This window comes from Rhinoraja longicauda, chromosome 7 (genome assembly GCF_053455715.1).
Source record: "Rhinoraja longicauda isolate Sanriku21f chromosome 7, sRhiLon1.1, whole genome shotgun sequence".
NCBI lineage: Eukaryota > Metazoa > Chordata > Chondrichthyes > Rajiformes > Arhynchobatidae > Rhinoraja > Rhinoraja longicauda.
The window spans coordinates 64,126,775-64,144,809 of record NC_135959.1 but is presented as its reverse complement, the minus strand read 5'-3'; the positions used below and the strand labels follow the sequence as shown (position 1 = coordinate 64,144,809).

The window sequence follows — 18,035 nt, the reverse complement described above, 5'->3', positions numbered from 1 at the left end:
AGAGAGGAAAGCTCTTCAGCGGGTAGTCCATAGAGCTCAGAGGACCATCGGAACACAGCTACCAGCCTTGGAGAGCATCTACAACACACGATGCCTCAGAAAAGCCACCAGCATCCACAAAGGCTCTTCACACCCCTGCAACAGTCTGTTCGAACTTCTACCATCGGGCAGACGATACAAGGCCTTCTACGCCCGCACCTCCAGACTCAGGAACAGCTTCATCCCCAGGGCCATAGCTGCTATGAACCGGTCCTGCTGAGCCGGATGGTCACATCGTACAGTGAACCGGCACAGATCTACTTGCACTTTATTCTGTTTTAAAACTGTTACAATTTGTTTCATTGGGTTGTTTAAATTAATATTGACTAGCTAATTAAATTATTGCATCGTATGGGAGGCGCATTCCCAATCTCGTTGTACCCCTGTACAATGACAATAAAGATATATTGTATTAATATTATATTGTAGTGCTTGGACTTATTTTCCATCAACTGATCATATTTTTATATTAGTTACTCTGGTGTCAATTGCAAACAGAAATGAAATACAGCCAGGATTTACAGTGAAATGCTTTACATCCATGTGCCAATTTATATAGTTTCAGTACAAAAAATATGGATGGTTTAAAACTAGAGCTGGACCTTCTGTCAAGACCGACTGCAAACCACCACATGGTGCCAAATAGGATCCGATTATTCTAAATCCATTCCTGTTGAATAAATCCAGTTAATGGCATCCCACAGGACCAGAGAATAGCCAATGTTGGTCTTTTGTTTAAACATGGAAAAGAGATAATCCAGGTATTTATAGATTGGCGAGCCTCACAGTAGTAGGGGAGATATTGGAGAGGAGTCACAGAGGTGGGATTTATCCGCATTTGAAGTGAATCAACTAATTAGGAACAGTCAGCACGGCTTTGTTCATGGCAGCTGATGACTTATAAACCAGTTTTGTTGAGGAGGTGACGAAGGTGATTGATGAAGATAGGGCAAAGGATGTTGTCACGGTGGTGCAGCAATAGAGTTGCTGCCTTACAGCATTTGCAACAACAGAGAACCGGGTTCGATCCCAACTTCGGGTGGTCTGTACGGAGTTTGTGAGTTCTTCCCATGACCGTGTGGGTTTTCCCCGAGATCTTCGGTTTCCTCCCACACTCCAAAGACGTACAGGTATGTAGGTTAATTGGCTTGGTATAAGTGTAAATTGTCCCTAGTGTGTGTAGGATAGTGTTAATGTGTGGGGATTGCTGGTCGGTGCGGACTCGGTGGGCCGAAGGGCCTGTTTCTGCGCTGTATCTCTAAACTAACCTAAGCAAAAAAAATCTCCAATCCCTGACACTGGATTTTAGTGAAGCATTTGATAACTTCCCTCTTGATAGGCTGAGCAGGAAATCCCAGTCATGTATTCCTAACGATGCCTTGAGTACACCTATCTGACCTGTTGGACCACTTGCATTGGAATTATGCAGTTTAAACTATATGACTTCCCTCACACTCTGCTGTGCTGTCTTCTAAACTTTGCTCTATTCAACTTCTGTATGTGCCTGAATTTTCTCATCATACCTCACTGCCGCAATGGGTCCCACCCCCTGCCTAACGAGTTTAAACCCTCGCAAGTAGCTCTGGCAAATCTCCCTGCCAAGATATTGGTCCACATCTTGTTCAGGTGTAACCCGTCCCTCTTGTACAGGTCACTTCCACCCTAAAGAGACCCAAATGATCCAAAAACCCTTGAAAAATGCATGGGATCCTCAGGGATTTGGTAGTTTGGATTCAGAACTAGTTTAGCTGTATAAGGCAGAGAATAACGGTGAAGGGTGTTATACTGGCTGGAGGTCTGTGACCAGTGGCATTCTGTGGGGATGTATCGATGATTTGAGTAAGGGTGAACAAGGTATAATTAATAATTTGACACTAAAATTGGGACATGTTATCAAGATAAACATACCATATAAATGATATAGAAGATAAAAGCATCTTCTGTGCCCCATCATGACTTTGCAAGAATCCCAAACAGGAAAATCAGCATCTAATGTCATCACAATTCACGCTGGACGTCCAATAGCCTTCCAGTCAATAAAGCAACGACAAACTAGATAAAGAACATTACAACTACATTAATTTACGTTTGGTTACCAACTCAGCCAGACTCGGGCATCTTTGTTAAATCACCTCTCAACCTTTTCTGCTGCAAGGTCTATCTCATCCTCAACAGTCTACTCAACTGAAGTCTAACCCCCATTTTGTTCTGGCAAGTTTCCTGAAAATGCTGAAGTGTGATGATCAGAATTGGACAAATTTGAAAGAAAAGTTTCAAGCAAAAAGCTTCACTGAAACATGATTGCGTTTCCGTTGTGTTCCAAGGCTCTATTTAAAATGACAATTATCCGCTTAAAAAAAAGAGCTCAAATTGTCCTGACCCATTCAAAAGATATGTGTATATTAGTTCTCCATTTCTCTCCTGTTCATGTATCCTCATCACAATTGTACCGTTCAGTTCATATTACTTTCCCAGGTTCACTCAGAAAATGCACATTCACACATTTCTGCATCAAATTACATCTTTCAGTTTCTTTCATCATTCTACCTGTGGTTTTGCTGGATTTCACTAGTTTCAAAATATAGCATCACTTATAAACTCTGATCTAATATCACTATTCCAAAGTCTGTTATTTATGCCAGAATAGCATTTCTAATACGAATCCAAGAAGCACCACTGCGTATGTGCCTCACAATTCTGCTGTCTCTTTATGAATTCCATTTCCATGTTCTAAATGCCCCTTTAATATCAAGGGATTAACTTTTTATTCATTAAATGTCATTTGCAAGTCCATAGCACTCATTGTTGTGCATTTACCTTCATCAACTGTCTGTGATCTCATCAAGCAACTTAATTTGCCTTTAATGAATCTGTAGTGTAATTTATCCTTCTTTGGGGGAAGAGGGAAAACCTTGCGAGATATGCATTTGGAGGACTCAGTCCCAGAGCAAACCCTCAGCCAAGAACAGCACTGCTGGAAAAGGGAGGGAATTATTTTGCTGTTGCAAGAAACATTGCTACTGTAGAATTCACTCCGCAATAAGTGTGGAAGTCATACAATGTGTGGCTGATGTCCACGCATGAAATTACTGTCAGTAAATGGACAAATTTACACTGAAAAATGCTCCCTCTGTACACTTACATGGACAAAGCATGGATTAATTTTTGAATGAAATTATGATGAATTTTGCAGTAATATAGCCTATCAGGTTGCACAATGGGGAAGCGGGTTGAACTGTTGACTCACAACACAATTTTGCACATTATCCTTGTGACCGCTTGGGTTTCCTCCGGTGCTCCAGTTTCCTCCCTCATCCCAAAGACCAGGCATGTGAGGTAAACAAAAAGAGGAAAAGAGCTGAGTGCTTGCACGAGCCATACAGCGGGGGTCCAAAAATTGGAAAATTTACACACAAAATTACCAGTTTCAAGCCTCTTTTAGTGCATTTAAAAGTTAAAAAGGGCATTACAAAATAATGTCACTGTATACAAATAACATTTATTATTTTAATTCATTTAGTTATATAATCTTGCACTTAAATTTAATATTTACTCATTACAGTTCCACCACTGATTTTCGGGCACTCTCGGTTTCAGAGCTTTGTTAGTTTATCCAGCTGGCCAAGGAAGTCGGCTATGGGGATAGATGTGCTGGCTCCAGCTGGGCTGGGGTTCCAGAGCCCCGGCCGCAGGTTGCAAATTCAACCCACCGATCGGCCATGGAAGTCCCAATGAGGTCGAGATTGGCTGCCTTGCACAGCCTAGGTGCCACATTTTCGGGGAGACTTCCTGGGCGGGGGTATTTCAAGTGGGCCCTTGTAACTTTGTCTTGATTTCAATAATTAGCGGATTTTTCATGCGGAACCCCTAGCGAAACCCTGGTGTTCCGGGGAACCCTGGTTGAGAAGCGCTGCTACATATCGTTTATTTTCGATCCGATTTCTCCGTTGGTAAACGCGATTTTGGCAAAGTAAAAAAAAGTGGAAATCATGCAAAAAGTGCAGAAAATTGATTTTTAAAACATGGAAATCCGCGGAAAATTCACATGCCTGCAAAAGACGTGCAGGTTTGTAAGTTAATTGGCCTCGGTAAAATTGCCCCTTGTATATCGGCAGTGTATGAGAAAGTGGGATAACATAGAATGGGTGATCGAAGGTTAGCATGGACAGTGGCAGAAGGACCTATTGCCATGCGGCACCTCCAAACCAAAGAACCTAAATGCACTCACTCACCGATTGTAAAACACTATATTGAGGTGCTAATTTACAGATGTAGTCAAATTAGGGACATGAACAGGAATACATCAAAGTTTACAGTAATGAGTTATTATTGCTAGGTACCATTTTATTATGCTTATTTAATAACTAAATTTCTATACTTTTCCAACAAGCAGCAGCAAAGATTGATCCTTCCCACAGGCATCAGCTTGATCAGTGCTAGCATGTGCAGCAAAATGAGTGATCATGGGTTCAAGATCTAATCCATAAGCAGGCCACGGAATCTTGAATGGCAATTTATATTGCAATTCCTTAGAGCACACTGCAACGGATACCAAATATTCTGGAGGCACTAATATTTTCTCACATAAATTAATTAATAATAAATGAATTGTAAGGAAGGCGTCTCATTATGTACTGAACAATACAGCGGAAAATATATTTTTAAACCATTTCAGTTACAACTCCATATTTTTACTTATGTTGATAATCCTCAGCATTGGAGAAATGAAACATTTCAGATTTGAGGTCACTTGGAAATCTAAAAATTCACAAAAGTGCAGCTGAGTTTCAAGTTACATTCTTAGAATAGTAAACCTAATTTTGCTTTGCATCTAGCCCTTATCTTTTGTGACATAAAAATGCTCACTATGTAGAAGGCCATTCAATTTTCAGTACGGGATAGAGTACCTTCAATTAACAATTGACCAAAACCCAGTGAAATGTTTACTAAAATGTGTTAGAAGTGGCTACCAACTTCTGGGAAATGCAAGATACTGTCTCAATTAATTACAGTGTGGCATATTTATCAAAAGGAATATCTGTATGCAGAATGTTGCAGCAAATAAACCTGTTTTCTTTCCAGAATTGTAGCTCGTTATATCTTCTTTACAAACAATTGCTCATTAAATTTAGGAGACTTTTAAAATCAAACACCTTTCCCCACAAGAATTTAATTGATTTCTAATACCAATGGAAGAGTTTTAGTTGAACTGGTCATTAAAGTGTATTCACATGTTCTTGATGAACCCCTCAACCAATGTTTTGCCTGTACCCTAATTTGCACTTGTTCAATTCATCCACAACCCAAGTAACATTGCACATATTGGCTTGCTGGTCTGGTATGCATCTCATTTTGAAACTCTCACTAATTGCACCCTCCCTGCGCACACACACCAAATTCCACCACGTTCTAAGTAAGTTGTTTAACCTTTTTTGGGAAACCTTTCAAGTATTCTGATTTCCCATACTGTTCATGTTATTTTTGTCCACTTCTGATGCCCGTGCTTTCTACTGCTTACTCTGCAAATGATCTCATGCACAAATATCCCTTAAGGATAAGATCCCGTCACTACACTTGCTTTTTTGCAAATTGCTGTGCAGAAATTGGCTGCCCGGATTCCTTCATTAGACTGCAAACTTCACTTTAAATAAAACACGACTAAAGGCACAGGGTATGTCCTTACAAAATATGAAATGCACATAAAAAGCAAGCCCGTCCACCTTCAAATCTAGTCTGTTCCACACACTCCATTTGATCATGTTTTTCAATATACATTTGAATATTTATATGAAATTTGAAACAAAGTTAAGACTTCTATCAAGCCCTTTGGAATATTTTATTTTAAAGAAGTGCAAACAGTCATAAACTGCATCCAGAAGGGATTTTTCTTTTAATTGGCTGCTCTTAGAATTAGATTACTTTATTGCAAGTGACAGAAAAAAACAACGCATGGAGTATGAACCATTGCAGGATTCTTCACTTCATCTTCTGACTGTTGCATGATCAATATTGGCATCAAATGAAATCACAAATTAGGGTCAGAGAAGGGAGCGTGTGATCGTGTTAACCTCCCAGTGCAACAACAAAGCAGTCATAATTATGAAAAGAAAATGACTTTAATTGTACATTTAAGACACAACACACACTGCATGATATATATTAAAACAGATTTATCAGAAAAGTTTGTCAAAAAGTAATTTGAGTTTATCACAACAAAATATCAAAAAAATAAGAGATAATATTAAATAATGGCAATTATTTACAAACAAATATTGTTAATGGTCCATTTTGATATTAATAAATTTAGAGCTCGTAATAAAAAAACAGTATCACTTACCCAATTTAATACTTGCCAAAACCTTTTGGATTCCCTATTAAAGTTCCAAATGGGAAAGTAAAACAAATGCTATTTCATTCTTCTAGCAATATCCTTTTAATAGCAAGATTGGAATTGGAAGTATTTTAATTTTACATTCTTCCCTCTGTGGGTGTGGGGGGGGGGGGGGGGTTTATGGAGAGGGAGGGTCAGCAATAATTTTGTGGTGTATATCATCTTCCATTTTACTGTTCAGAACACTACTCTCCATTGCAGCACCATTCTGCATCTATATAATCTAATGATATTTCTACTATAAATCTTTAAGATATTTTAAAAACTATTTACAAATGAGCAGCAATTTGTAACTATTCACAATGTATACATATCATGGATCAAGTTTTTCTATCATGTTATCGTGATTATTTTCTAAGATTTGCTATTACTTCAACTCATCATCATCAGGTTGCAATTATCAGTTTCAGTGTGCCATATTATCTGTTCCTTCTATGTGGTTTAAAAAAATGAAAACAGAACCAATACCGAGTACATTGCAAATTAATGACATCTGATTACAATAAAAGCAGAATATTTGGTTGAGCAATTAAAATGTTGTCAAGAGTTCAAAATGAAGTAGCCACTTCTGAGAGTTCCGTGTTAAGATAGCTTGTTTGGTATCTATGTCCAGAAATCCCTGATGCTGAGGAGTTTGATTTATTGTGTCTTTGCTCTGTTGGTTGGCAAAACAAGTGTACTGGCTTTCCAGAATCTCTGGAAAAAACCTTTTCAGAAGTCTGAGGTCCTGACTTTAATCTGTGACCATATTGGTGAATGCATTTCAAAGGATGATCCTGTAGAACTGAATTTGCTGTATCACTTGATGAATGGAAGAATGCAGTAGGTGTTGAAGAATATGCAACCATGTAGTCCTGTTTTAAATGAGGAGATAGTTTGCCACACTCTGTCTGTTGAGAGGTCAAGTTGAAATTTGGCTCTGAAATGCAAGGACTTTGGTTTTCGTCAAGACAGGGCAATCCTAAAATGGAACAAATATAGAAATTATTCAAATATTGATTCTAAAAGTCAATTTATAAACGAAAATTGGAGACACAAAAACTGCAGATGTTGGAATCTTGAACACCAAGTGCTGGAGTAATTCAGCAGGATAGGCTGTATCTCTGTAGGGCATGGACAGGTGACATTTCTGCTTTTGACTCTTCAGACAAATTCAAATTTAAGTTGGTTAGCTAAATGCAAACTTGGGCTACTGTACTGTACCTACACATAAATAAGGCTAATTCTAGATGGAGAACATTAGTTTCAAATTAAGTGCGGTGTATTTACCATTTTGTCTTTGATCAATAACTGCATTTCCTTTTTTCATCACATCTCCGCTTATATCAGAAGCGCTGTCATTGAAGTCACTGTCACCTTTTCCACTGTCTTTTCCACTAAATATTTCTTGTGGCCTGCACAGAAAGAAAAAAAACTAAGTATATTTATTTTTTTAAACGCAGATTACTATTTTCTTTGACTGCACAAAATGGTTTAAAATGCAAAAGCATTGGTTAGAATGGTCAACTTACTTTCTGTGTTGTGGAATGGCAACTGTGGTGAAAGTGCCATGATTAAGATCAGACTCTGATATAAAGCTCTAAAAAACAAAAAGGACAAAGAATTTAAAAAAATATTAATTACCAAATTACATTCCATGTAATTATATCAATTAGCTTGAGATTTCCTGTGAATATAAAAATCATATTACTAGTGCTGAAGAAAATGTGAAATGATTACTTCTAGTACATAACTGACAACTTCACTGTTCCAAATATACACTCAAGCTGTGCATGGGTCCATGAACATGCAATGGAAACTGCATGACTCCATCAGATTTTATTGGATGCTGTTGGAACCTATATTCAGTCCTTGCGACTGTTAATAATATGCACAAATCCAGTTTTAATTCACTAAACAAGAATAAATACTATAGGAAATTAATCATTGCAAATTGCTGAATTCCATTAGACCTATTTCCTTGTTGACCTGGCATTAACAATGTATTGACTGCACCATGCACATTTAGGGTGGAGACCATTTCAGGAACAAAATAAAATGAAGAAAAGAGAATCATAATTGGCTAGAAATTGATCCCCATCAGCAATGCTAAATAGTTGCACTTGAGCTTTGGGCTCAGACTCTAAAGTGCATTCTGTTGAAGTTAGTTAAATAGAATTCACTAACTGAATCAACAATTTAGTACAATTGATGAAAAAAAGGATTTCAGTAATGCAGTTGCTTCCCAAGTTCCAGAGATCTCAGATTCACTTGGAGAATAAACCAAGCAGGTTCCATTGCCAAACCCAAGAACATTAATGGGCTGTCGAAAAGGTTTGGTTCTGTTGTCAACCTAGAGGTGTACCTGTCGAAAACAGTGGCTATAGATTGGGCCAGACCATAGTACATTTCAAGGCTCCAAAACAATATGTACTCTACCCAGAAAGTGCTTTGAACATTTAGGATATAAACTGGCTGAACTATTAAAGATTTTGAGTGCTTTAAAAAAAAAAAACAGGTATGGAAGCTTATAGCAACACGAGCTTCTTTTTTCTCTGGGCATTGACATCAGAAGTCTCACTGCAACATTGATTTTACTGCTAGAAAAAAAAATGGTGTCAAAATTGAAATAGAATTTCCACTCTAATCGTACAATAGATAAGCGAACTGAAGATTAAATTTATCTTTAAATTAACAGTCCTTCAGTTGTGAAAACTGTTGTGAAGAAGGGTTTTCAACTTGAAGTACTATTTCAAGTTTGTTTTTCTACATTTGCTGCCTAAGCTCCAAAATGCTTCCAGTATTAAATATATCCTAGACAGCAGTGTAAAAATGGCAGTAGATAAACAACAGCAACTTTAATAGCTTGTCTGATATTTATTCAATGGAAAATAATTTTTATGGGATCCAGAATTCAGACAGGTGATTTGCTACAGTGTATTTTGCATACTACCCATAAAAATATTACTATGCCGGGAACAACTGTTGATTTATTCAATTTTGTCTTGAACTCTCATATTTTTTCCTTCTGATCTATCAACATTTGGCCTTTTAATAATATAATTTCCACAGAAATATTCCAGCTTAGATATCATCCAAAGGAATATGCTGTCAGATCCTGCACCAGGTAGCTGTGTTGCAAAATCCAGAAGCCCATTCAACCCAAATTGTACATTGGGCTAAAAAAAAAAAATTAAAAATTAAATGCAACTATTTGCATTTACAGAATGATAACTCTGTGTGCTTGGGTTTATATTTAAAATATAAAATATTATTTTAAATGTTACAGAACATCAGACACATTGAAAAAACATTGAGAGTTTTGAGGTATGGTAAGCTGGGGGATGCAATTCCTTTTGTAGGAACAAGGTTAGTAGGCAGGGCTTATTCTGGCACACCCATTGTCCCACTCAGTCTTTTCAAGCCCAAATAGCACATGGCCTTCACTACCTCACTCCAAGATGATCTCACACAGAAAGATCTTCCGCAGGGATCCAATTTTGATAAGATTTGCGCAGTGGGAACAGAAACCATGAGTATAGATAGCAGATCTCAAGGGCAAAACCCAGGCCCTTTCGTAAATGTCACTGTTATTTACAGCTTCATGATGCTATTCTGGGCCATCTTATCCCAAATCTCCAACCTATTTTATCAGATCGCTGGAAACACTTATTCCTCGAACAATAACATTCAGATTGTTTGGGCATGATGCCAGCAAATGGGACGAGCTCAGAAGCGCATCTTGTTCAGCATGGACAAGTTGGGCCGAAGTGCCTGATTTTGTGCTGTGACACTATGACCTTCGTGCAGTTGGTAGGTAATAAGAACTGGGTACAAAATGACTGTCGCCATCAAAATACATTTACTATGTCTGAAAATGAGAAGCGTCCCCAGTTCCATGTACAAACATTGCAAACAAAAATAATTCTAGAAAGTAAACTGTGAATTCTAGAAAGTAAAGGTGAATTGTATGTGAAATATTTGCCTGGTATTGCAAATTCAATACGTGTAGGAAGAAACTGTAGATGCTGGTTTACGCCCAAGATAGACACAAAATGCTGAAGTAACTCTGCGGAGAGAAGGAACGTTTCGGGTCGAGACCCTTCTTCAGACTGAAGTTTAGAGGGGGATACATAGATAAGGAAGTGTAAGTTGTGAAGACGGGTTAACGGGGATGACGATGTAGATCATTTTTAGCTGGGAAAAAGTAACAACAAAGTAAACAGAGATAAAATGTAGTCGGAAACAATCAGACAGGTCGGAGAACTGGGATAGAGAGAGAAGGAAAGTTCCTTCAAGTTAGAGAACTCAACATTCAGAATTGTTCTGAAGAAGGGTCTCGACCCGAAATGTCACCCATTCCTTCTCTCCAGAGATGCTGTTACTCCAGCTTTATGTGTCTATCAACATTCATACCAGTGTCCAAGCGAAATGTAATGCTAATTACCTCTCCGCTGGTGCCAGTCTCTTTAGTGTCCGATGTGAGGCTACTCAGATCTTCGGAGTTTCCTCCCACTTCACTCTTGGCCGAGATGGGAGACGAGTCCAGCAACAAGTCGCCGACATCCAGCTCGCTGTCCTTTGCCAACTGGCCGCCGGCTTGCCTCTTCCCGCGGCTGCTGCAGGAGGCGGCCACGCCAACGATGGCCATGATGAGAGCGGCGCATCCGCCCGCCAGCACCACGATCACCACCAGCGACGTGTCCCAGCCCCGCTGCCCCGGGAGGAGCCGCCGCCGCCCGGGACCCGCCACCTCGGCCTCGGCCTCGGCCTCCAGCACAAAGTGCAGCGTGGCGGTGGCGGACAGGGCGGGCTGTCCGCTGTCACTGACGGCCACGACGAGCGGCCAGGGCCCGCTGCCATCCCCGGGCGTCGGGGGGCGGCCGAGCCGCACGTCCCCGCTGCGGCGCTCGATGCTGAAGAGCCCGGCCTGGGCGCCGCTCAGCAGCCGGAAGCTCAGCTCCGCGTTCACCCCCTGGTCGGCATCACGGGCGCGCATGTGGGTGGCCAGGTGTCCGGCACCGGCGCGGCGGGGGAGCGTGATGACGCAGGCGGAGGCGTTGCCGGCGCCGTTGCCGGGCAGCGGGTGCGTGATGACGGGCGCGTTGTCGTTGCGGTCGGTGACTGTCAGGCGGACGGCGGCCGAGTTGCTGAGCGGCGGCGACCCGCCGTCGGTGACGCGCACCAGCAGCTCGGCCTCGGGCAGCGCCTCTCGGTCGAAGGAGTGCAGCGCGTAGATGGCGCCGGTGGCCGGGTGGACGGAGGCGAGCGCGGCGCCGGGCCCCAGCAGCCGGTAGGTGAGGCGGCCGTTGTGGGCCAGGTCGGGGTCGTGAGCCTGCACGGTGGTCAGGTGGGCGCCGGGACGGTTGTTCTCCGCCAGCGACACGCGGTAGAGGCGGCGCGAGAAGGCGGGCGCGTTGTCGTTCACGTCGGACACGCGCACAGTGAGCGCGCGCTGGGTGCGGCGCGGGGGCGTGCCCCGGTCCTCGGCCACGAGCGTCAGGTTGTAGTCGGCCACGCGCTCGCGGTCGAGCGGCGCCGCCGTCAACAGCAAGAGGCTGGAGCCGTGCGCGCGCCGCAGCTCGAAGTGACCGTTGGGCGGCGAGAGCGCGCAGTGCACGCGCCCATTGGCGCCCGCGTCGCGGTCCGAGGCGGTGACGAGCGCCACCAGGCTGCCGGGCGCCGCCGCCTCGCTGACAACCGCGATCGCGGGCAGCACCGGGTCGGGCACGAGCGGCGCCACCCCGATCTCGGGCGCGTTGTCGTTGACGTCGAGCACGCGCACCGTGACGCTGCAGACGGCGGCGGCGCTGGGCGGGTGCCCGCGGTCGCGCGCGCGCACCTCCAGCTCCAGGACGGGCGCGCGCTCGCGGTCCAGGCGCGCGGCCAGGCTGAGGCGGCCGGAGCGCGCGTCGAGGTGGACGAGGCGGCGGGTGGCGGCGGGAAGCTGCGGGCTGAGGCTGTACATCACCTCGCCGTTGGCGCCTAGGTCGGGGTCGGCCGCCCGCAGCTGCAGCAACAACGAGCCGGGCGCCGCGTCTTCCCGCAGCTCCAGCACCACCGCGCTGCGCTCGAAGGCCGGGCTGTTGTCGTTGGAGTCGAGCACCTGCACCCGGAGCTGCACCGTGGCCGTCCTCCTCGCTGGGACACTGTCACTGTTGCCGCCGTCCTCGGCCTCCAGCTGCAGCAGCAGCTCCGCCTGACTCTCCCGGTCCAGCCGCTCCACCAGCACCAGCTCCGGGCAACGCAGCCCGTCGGCGCCGCTCCGCTGCTCCAGCGCGAAGGGGCGGCTCGGCGACAGCCGGTACTTGAGCAGTGAGTTGGCGCCCAGGTCGGGGTCGAGCGCCGGCTCCAGCGGGACACGGGTTCCCAACGCCGAGCTCTCGCTGATTTCCAGCCGCACCTCCGGCCGCCCGAAGTCGGGGGCGTGGTCGTTAATGTCCCGCACTCGCACCTCGACGCGGATCAACACGAACTTGTCTCCGGACAGGTTCACCACATCGAAAAGCAGCGAGCACAGCTCCAGCTGCGGCTCCGCGTCGGGGTCGGATCCCGCTCCTCCTCCCGCTGCCACTTGCTGGGGGCACAGTTGCTCCCGGTCGATGCGGCCCCCAACCCGCAGTTGCCCGTCGCTCTCGCCCACTTCCACCAGCGACCAGTTGGACTTTTGCATCAGTCGGAAACTGCCCGCCGCTTCCAGCTGCAGATCTGCCGCCAGGTTTCCGATCACGGTGCCGGGCGGCTCCTCCTCGTAGACGGAGTAGTTGGCCGTTAAGCAGTCGGCTGTTGGGGCGGTTAAAAGTACGAGGAGGAGGAGGCAGCGGAGGAGTCCGGGGATGGTGGCAGAAACTGGGGCAACAAAGTTGTTTCTGTCTCTTCCACCGGTCATCATGCACTCGCGGACCTCACTAGTAAAAAGTTCAAACAATTCGTAGCAGTGCCAAGAAGTAGAAGAACTTATTTCACGAATTTGTAGTGGGGAATGAACTTTCATTGAAGTACCCCCACCGGGTGTGAGTGGAGTTCAGGGCCCTCGAGTTTAATTTATTGGCCATTGCATGCAAATAGGAAGGTCAGTGGCCAATCCAAATCCTCCAAAGTCGACCAAATGTTACTTCTGCTGCTCGGAACATGTGCAGCTTCCACGGCCCAACAAACCTAGAACAAGTGTGTTTGTTTTAATAACATATCGCAAATGTTAGGAATTGGTGAGCTTTGCTCTGAAACCGAGGATTTAATTTACTTTATGCAGCAATTTAAAACGAACAAATTGCAGCAGTTGAAACAAACATTTCATGTTTGTAAAATGATAATTTTGTAAAAACATTAACGCAACTATTTATATTTTAGTTTTGGTCTCTTCAGACAAGTTAACGCCAACTGTCAGGAATGCCTGTCTTCGAGAATATCATTGATATTTGCTGATGATCAACGCCACTTTCAAATTTTGCATATCTAGGTGGTTTGTAATATTTTGCTGTAATGTTACCACGTTTCTGACAGATTTTAGCTGTCGCAAAGAACCTGTGGATTCACAAATTTTGCAGCAGAATTATTTTGACATTTAAGTTTCAAAGTGTGAAATTATAAAACCACTTACAGTTAGAAAAAGAAGCTTCCAAGAGCAATTTAGCCGGGAATGGTTAGTTATATTCAAGGGATTCTATATAAGTATTAATCTAATAAAAAGCTCATGGTTTACGACAAAATGGACCATGCAGCTAAAGAAGTTGAAGTTACAAGCCTCAGCTGTAACAAGAGTGTCCTGCTTTTATATCGTTCACATTTAGTCAGAATCTTGAGTATTTAATTAACCATGGCAGCAGTTTTTTTAACATCATGTCTGTTTCCAGATGGGAACAAATAGAAGTAACTGAAGAGCAGCGGCCTGGTTTTGGAACCCGATTTCATAAATCAGCAAGCGAACGATTAGTGAACGTGCGAACGAAGTTTTTTCTAACACCATCTTAACTCCTTTCCCTTTTTTTCGGAAAGTGTATCGAATGCTCGAATGCAACAATAAATCCTTTACAATACCCATAGCCAGACCTGTTCTGTTAGCATGTAACCGTGGGACGTGGGTTGGAGGGATGCAGCATGGTGCGAGGAGGGTGCGATGGGCGTCAGATGTCCGTGGTTGAGTGATTCTATACTTTTAGCGAGAGAATGAGATTATAATTCAACAAACTTAATTGTTCGCAAATCGGTTTATGCTAACTGTTTACATCATTGGCCGCATAATAGATGCGGCCGGGTGTGTGCTCGGTCGGGAATAGCTTTAGTTGAATAAGCCAAGTGGAACTTTAAACACGATGTCTTTAACAGCGATTTTTTTTAAATCAAACGCTTCCACATTCTCCCATTTAAGAGCCACAAGTGATAACTTGTACTTTACTACAATAAACATATTAAACTACATCTGAATATTGTTGTTCTTGTATTTTAAATATAATTCTTGAAGAACTGTTATATCTTTATGGATGGAAGTGATTAAACATTTATCAAGTTTTAAAAAGTTATTATCGGCGTTAGTTTCACGCCGAGAACTCGTTTGAGCTGTTAATTCGTTTTCCTTTTAATGCAGCGTTTGGCTGCATTCAATTTAGCGTTTGGTGACTTTGTGGCCATTTGTGACCAGCAGGGACATTTGGGGTTATAATGGCAGTAGTGGAAGCCGTGGGCTCTGGCTTTAATGGGGGTGACGATGGAAGACACGCGAGCAAATCGAGAGCCGTTTGTTCGTGGTGATGACGCCTCGTCAAAGCGAGAGTGTCAGATGAAGCCTCTTCTATTTACTGAGACCCTGCCGAGAATACTTTTGTCACTCAAATGTAAAACACGAACAAAAGGAGATAATCCTCTTGTTACAATTCCTAAGCATCGGAACGACCTCGAAGCGGTAGGGGGTTGGTGGCTTTATACGACTTCAAGAAAATGCCAAGCTGAGAGCATTCCATGTTTTAATGGGATAAATGATCTGGAATATTTCCCGGAAAGAACAGAATATTTACTTCGTGAGAATACTGCAATCTACAGGAGGCCTGGGCTGTAAGCTCAGATCATGACAAATGTTAAAATGGAGACACACTTTGAATCGTTTAGTTTACGCGTTTAAGCTATCCATCCTACCGGCGTTAGGATCCAACATATATGAATAGTATTTTCAAAAGATATTCACTCCTGCTGCATTTTAATCCCCTCAAGACACTAATTTTAACACAGCAATATCTTCAGATGTATCTGACCATGGGTGGGCTCCTATTATTCCTGCACTTTACGCACAGGTACCAGCTATCGCGCAACACGGTTCTTTTCGCAAATATTAAAGGCAATAGATCAAGTATACATCCTCTTGAGTAACTAATCTTACCCGTATATTAATCCCTTACACAACTTCAGAAAGTTCAAGTTTTAAACCCAAAGTCAAGACATAAAATACTTTCAATTAAAAAATCCCAAATGCCACGTTAAACGTGCCTCCAGGAAAGATAAATCTGCTTGACTAGCATGACGCCTGATAACCGATTCAAATGAGAGCGGCGTGGTGTCAGCGCGCCCTTCATCTTAGATCGTTTATTGGGTTCAATAAAGGTTAATGGTTTTTGAGTGAAGTGGCAGTAACATTCTTAGGTGTTCAATCGATCGCAAAGCTTTTGGGATGGAAGCTCGCACGATGAACACAACTGTGCAATCTCCGACCTGTGTTCCATAAAGAGGGAAAATACAAAGCGAAGAAAAAGGATATAATCGCCTGTCCCGCTGAATTACTCCAACATGTGTCAATCTTCGGTGTAAACCAGCATCTGCAGTTTCTTCCTACACAATAAGGATATTAATATTGTCACTTAATTAATTTGCCTGAAATAGTCCTTGTTCTCACTCGCAGAAAGTAGTGTAAAGGTTCTGATGGGGGCAAAGATTGTGTGCATTTTTCCTACTTATCCAGACAATAAAGCTTTTAACTGAGAAACACCACGTACAACTGTATTTTTGTTAAGATAAAAAAATATCAAATCAAAAATATGGTTGGTAAACTCCATTATGTTTCTCATATTTTTTTCTGTTGAAAATAAGTTGATAGACAATAAGAGAACATTGCTGGAGGTACAAGAAATTGCAGATGTTGGAATCTTGAGCAAAAAAAACTGGGAGGAACCCACTGGGTCAGGCAGCTGAATTTGAACAAGGTTTTAGACTATTTGGGTAGAATCAATTTGGCCACACCCTCTTCACCAAAAGAAAACAAAGCTGAATGATTGAAAATTAGGTGAGTTTTATCAAAAGTTATGGTAAAGTCGAGAAGATTCGACTAATCAGTGCATTTTCAAGTTCAAAACAAACGCTAATGTGACTACCTTTAAAAACAGGTTTCAATGCAGTCATCAACATTTATGAGAAATGTGATATAATGTTCCTTTCAAACATCTCCAATCAGAGTTCCTTACACCCAAATGTGATATTGACTATATTTTACATTATTTGCTTTCCTGCTTTCTGCAATAAAATATTTAGGGCATGTGATGGATATTGATTATTTCTCTAATTCATTAATCTGGTAGTTCCTACCAATGACTCAGTGAATCATTCTCGCTTCTGAAACAAATGTTATAGACTAAAAATACACTCCAGAGACCTGACCATGGATTAAAAGCCAAATATTGCAGGTTTTAGAATTCTGAAGGAACAATAATGAAAATACTCAACAGAAGGTCATTGATCTGAAATGTTAACCCAAACAAATCACCTGACAAACACTCTGTACACTCATTGCACAGACAAATTTCACGTTAATGCAGTATGGATATATTTTGTTCACATTTCAATGAGAATTAATACCTGAATGGTATACTTTTGGCCGAATGCTATTTCTTGTTGGCATTTAGGGTGCCCAAACAGTGCTGCAATGCCCAAACATTGTTTCCATCAGAATGTTCTATGTTTCTTTTAACAAGATGGGTGCTGTTTACTCACATAGAAATACAACTTTTAATAACAGAAAAGGCTCTAAATGGACATTATTTCAAAGGCATGAATGACCCTTTCCTCCTGTAGGCATCTTTTAACATCAGTGGTGGAAACTGAAATTTCACTGTACCTTCATTGGTACATGTGACAATAAATTGATCTTGAATCTTGAAAATGACATAAATCCTTCAAGAACGGAACCAGTCATCGGATTGGAAATGATTGCAAAAGAGGAGATCTTTTGACAAACACCAAGATTTTATTCCCTCCTCTCACAGCTCTAATGTCAGGTATAGTGGTTCTTAACAGGGCCGTGCCACCATAAAACTGGCTTCCAGGGGTGTTGGCAGGTTATGCTCACGTGTTCCAGTGTTGTTACATTTAGCGATTTAATTTTGAGTCTCGCAAGATGCCAAATATAAAATTTGCTGATTGTTCCAGGCACATCGCTGGACTATTATTTCTCTCTACAAGTGCTGCCTCACATGCTGAGTACTTCCAGCATTTTCTGTCTTTATATTTGAGCATAAGAAGTAGGCCAACAATCAAATGACCTAGTGAAGGAACAATAAATATTATTACCAACAACAAACTGCTGGAAGAACTCAGCTGGTCAGGCAGCATCTGTGAAGGCAAAAGGATGATTGCCGTTTCAGGTCAA

General features: G+C 42.6%; 1 protein-coding gene across 1 annotated transcript; it reads right to left on the bottom strand.

Moving 5' to 3' along the window:
- Nucleotides 1-5,872: 5,872 nt before the first annotated feature.
- Nucleotides 5,873-13,403, bottom strand: LOC144595641 (protocadherin-8-like). Its single transcript, XM_078403217.1, has 4 exons — nucleotides 10,857-13,403; nucleotides 7,942-8,009; nucleotides 7,700-7,824; nucleotides 5,873-7,391 (listed from the first exon to the last, which is right to left on the bottom strand). Exons 1-4 carry the CDS (start codon nucleotides 13,401-13,403, stop codon nucleotides 6,979-6,981), a joined length of 3,153 nt encoding a protein of 1,050 aa, XP_078259343.1. The 3' UTR covers nucleotides 5,873-6,978.
- Between the last annotated feature and the right edge of the window lie 4,632 nt (nucleotides 13,404-18,035).

What these genes read in the sequence shown, in the direction of transcription:
- LOC144595641 (XM_078403217.1), bottom strand. Translation starts at nt 13,403, where the DNA reads ATGAAAGTTCATTCCCCACTACAAATTCGTGAAATAAGTTCTTCTACT. An exon ending in AGACTGGCACCAGCGGAGAG is followed by an intron (nt 8,010 to 10,856) that starts GTAATTAGCATT and finishes TTTGTTTTTTAG; the next exon opens with AGCTTTATATCAGAGTCTGA. An exon ending in TATTGATCAAAGACAAAATG is followed by an intron (nt 7,392 to 7,699) that starts GTAAATACACCG and finishes GTTCCATTTTAG; the next exon opens with GATTGCCCTGTCTTGACGAA.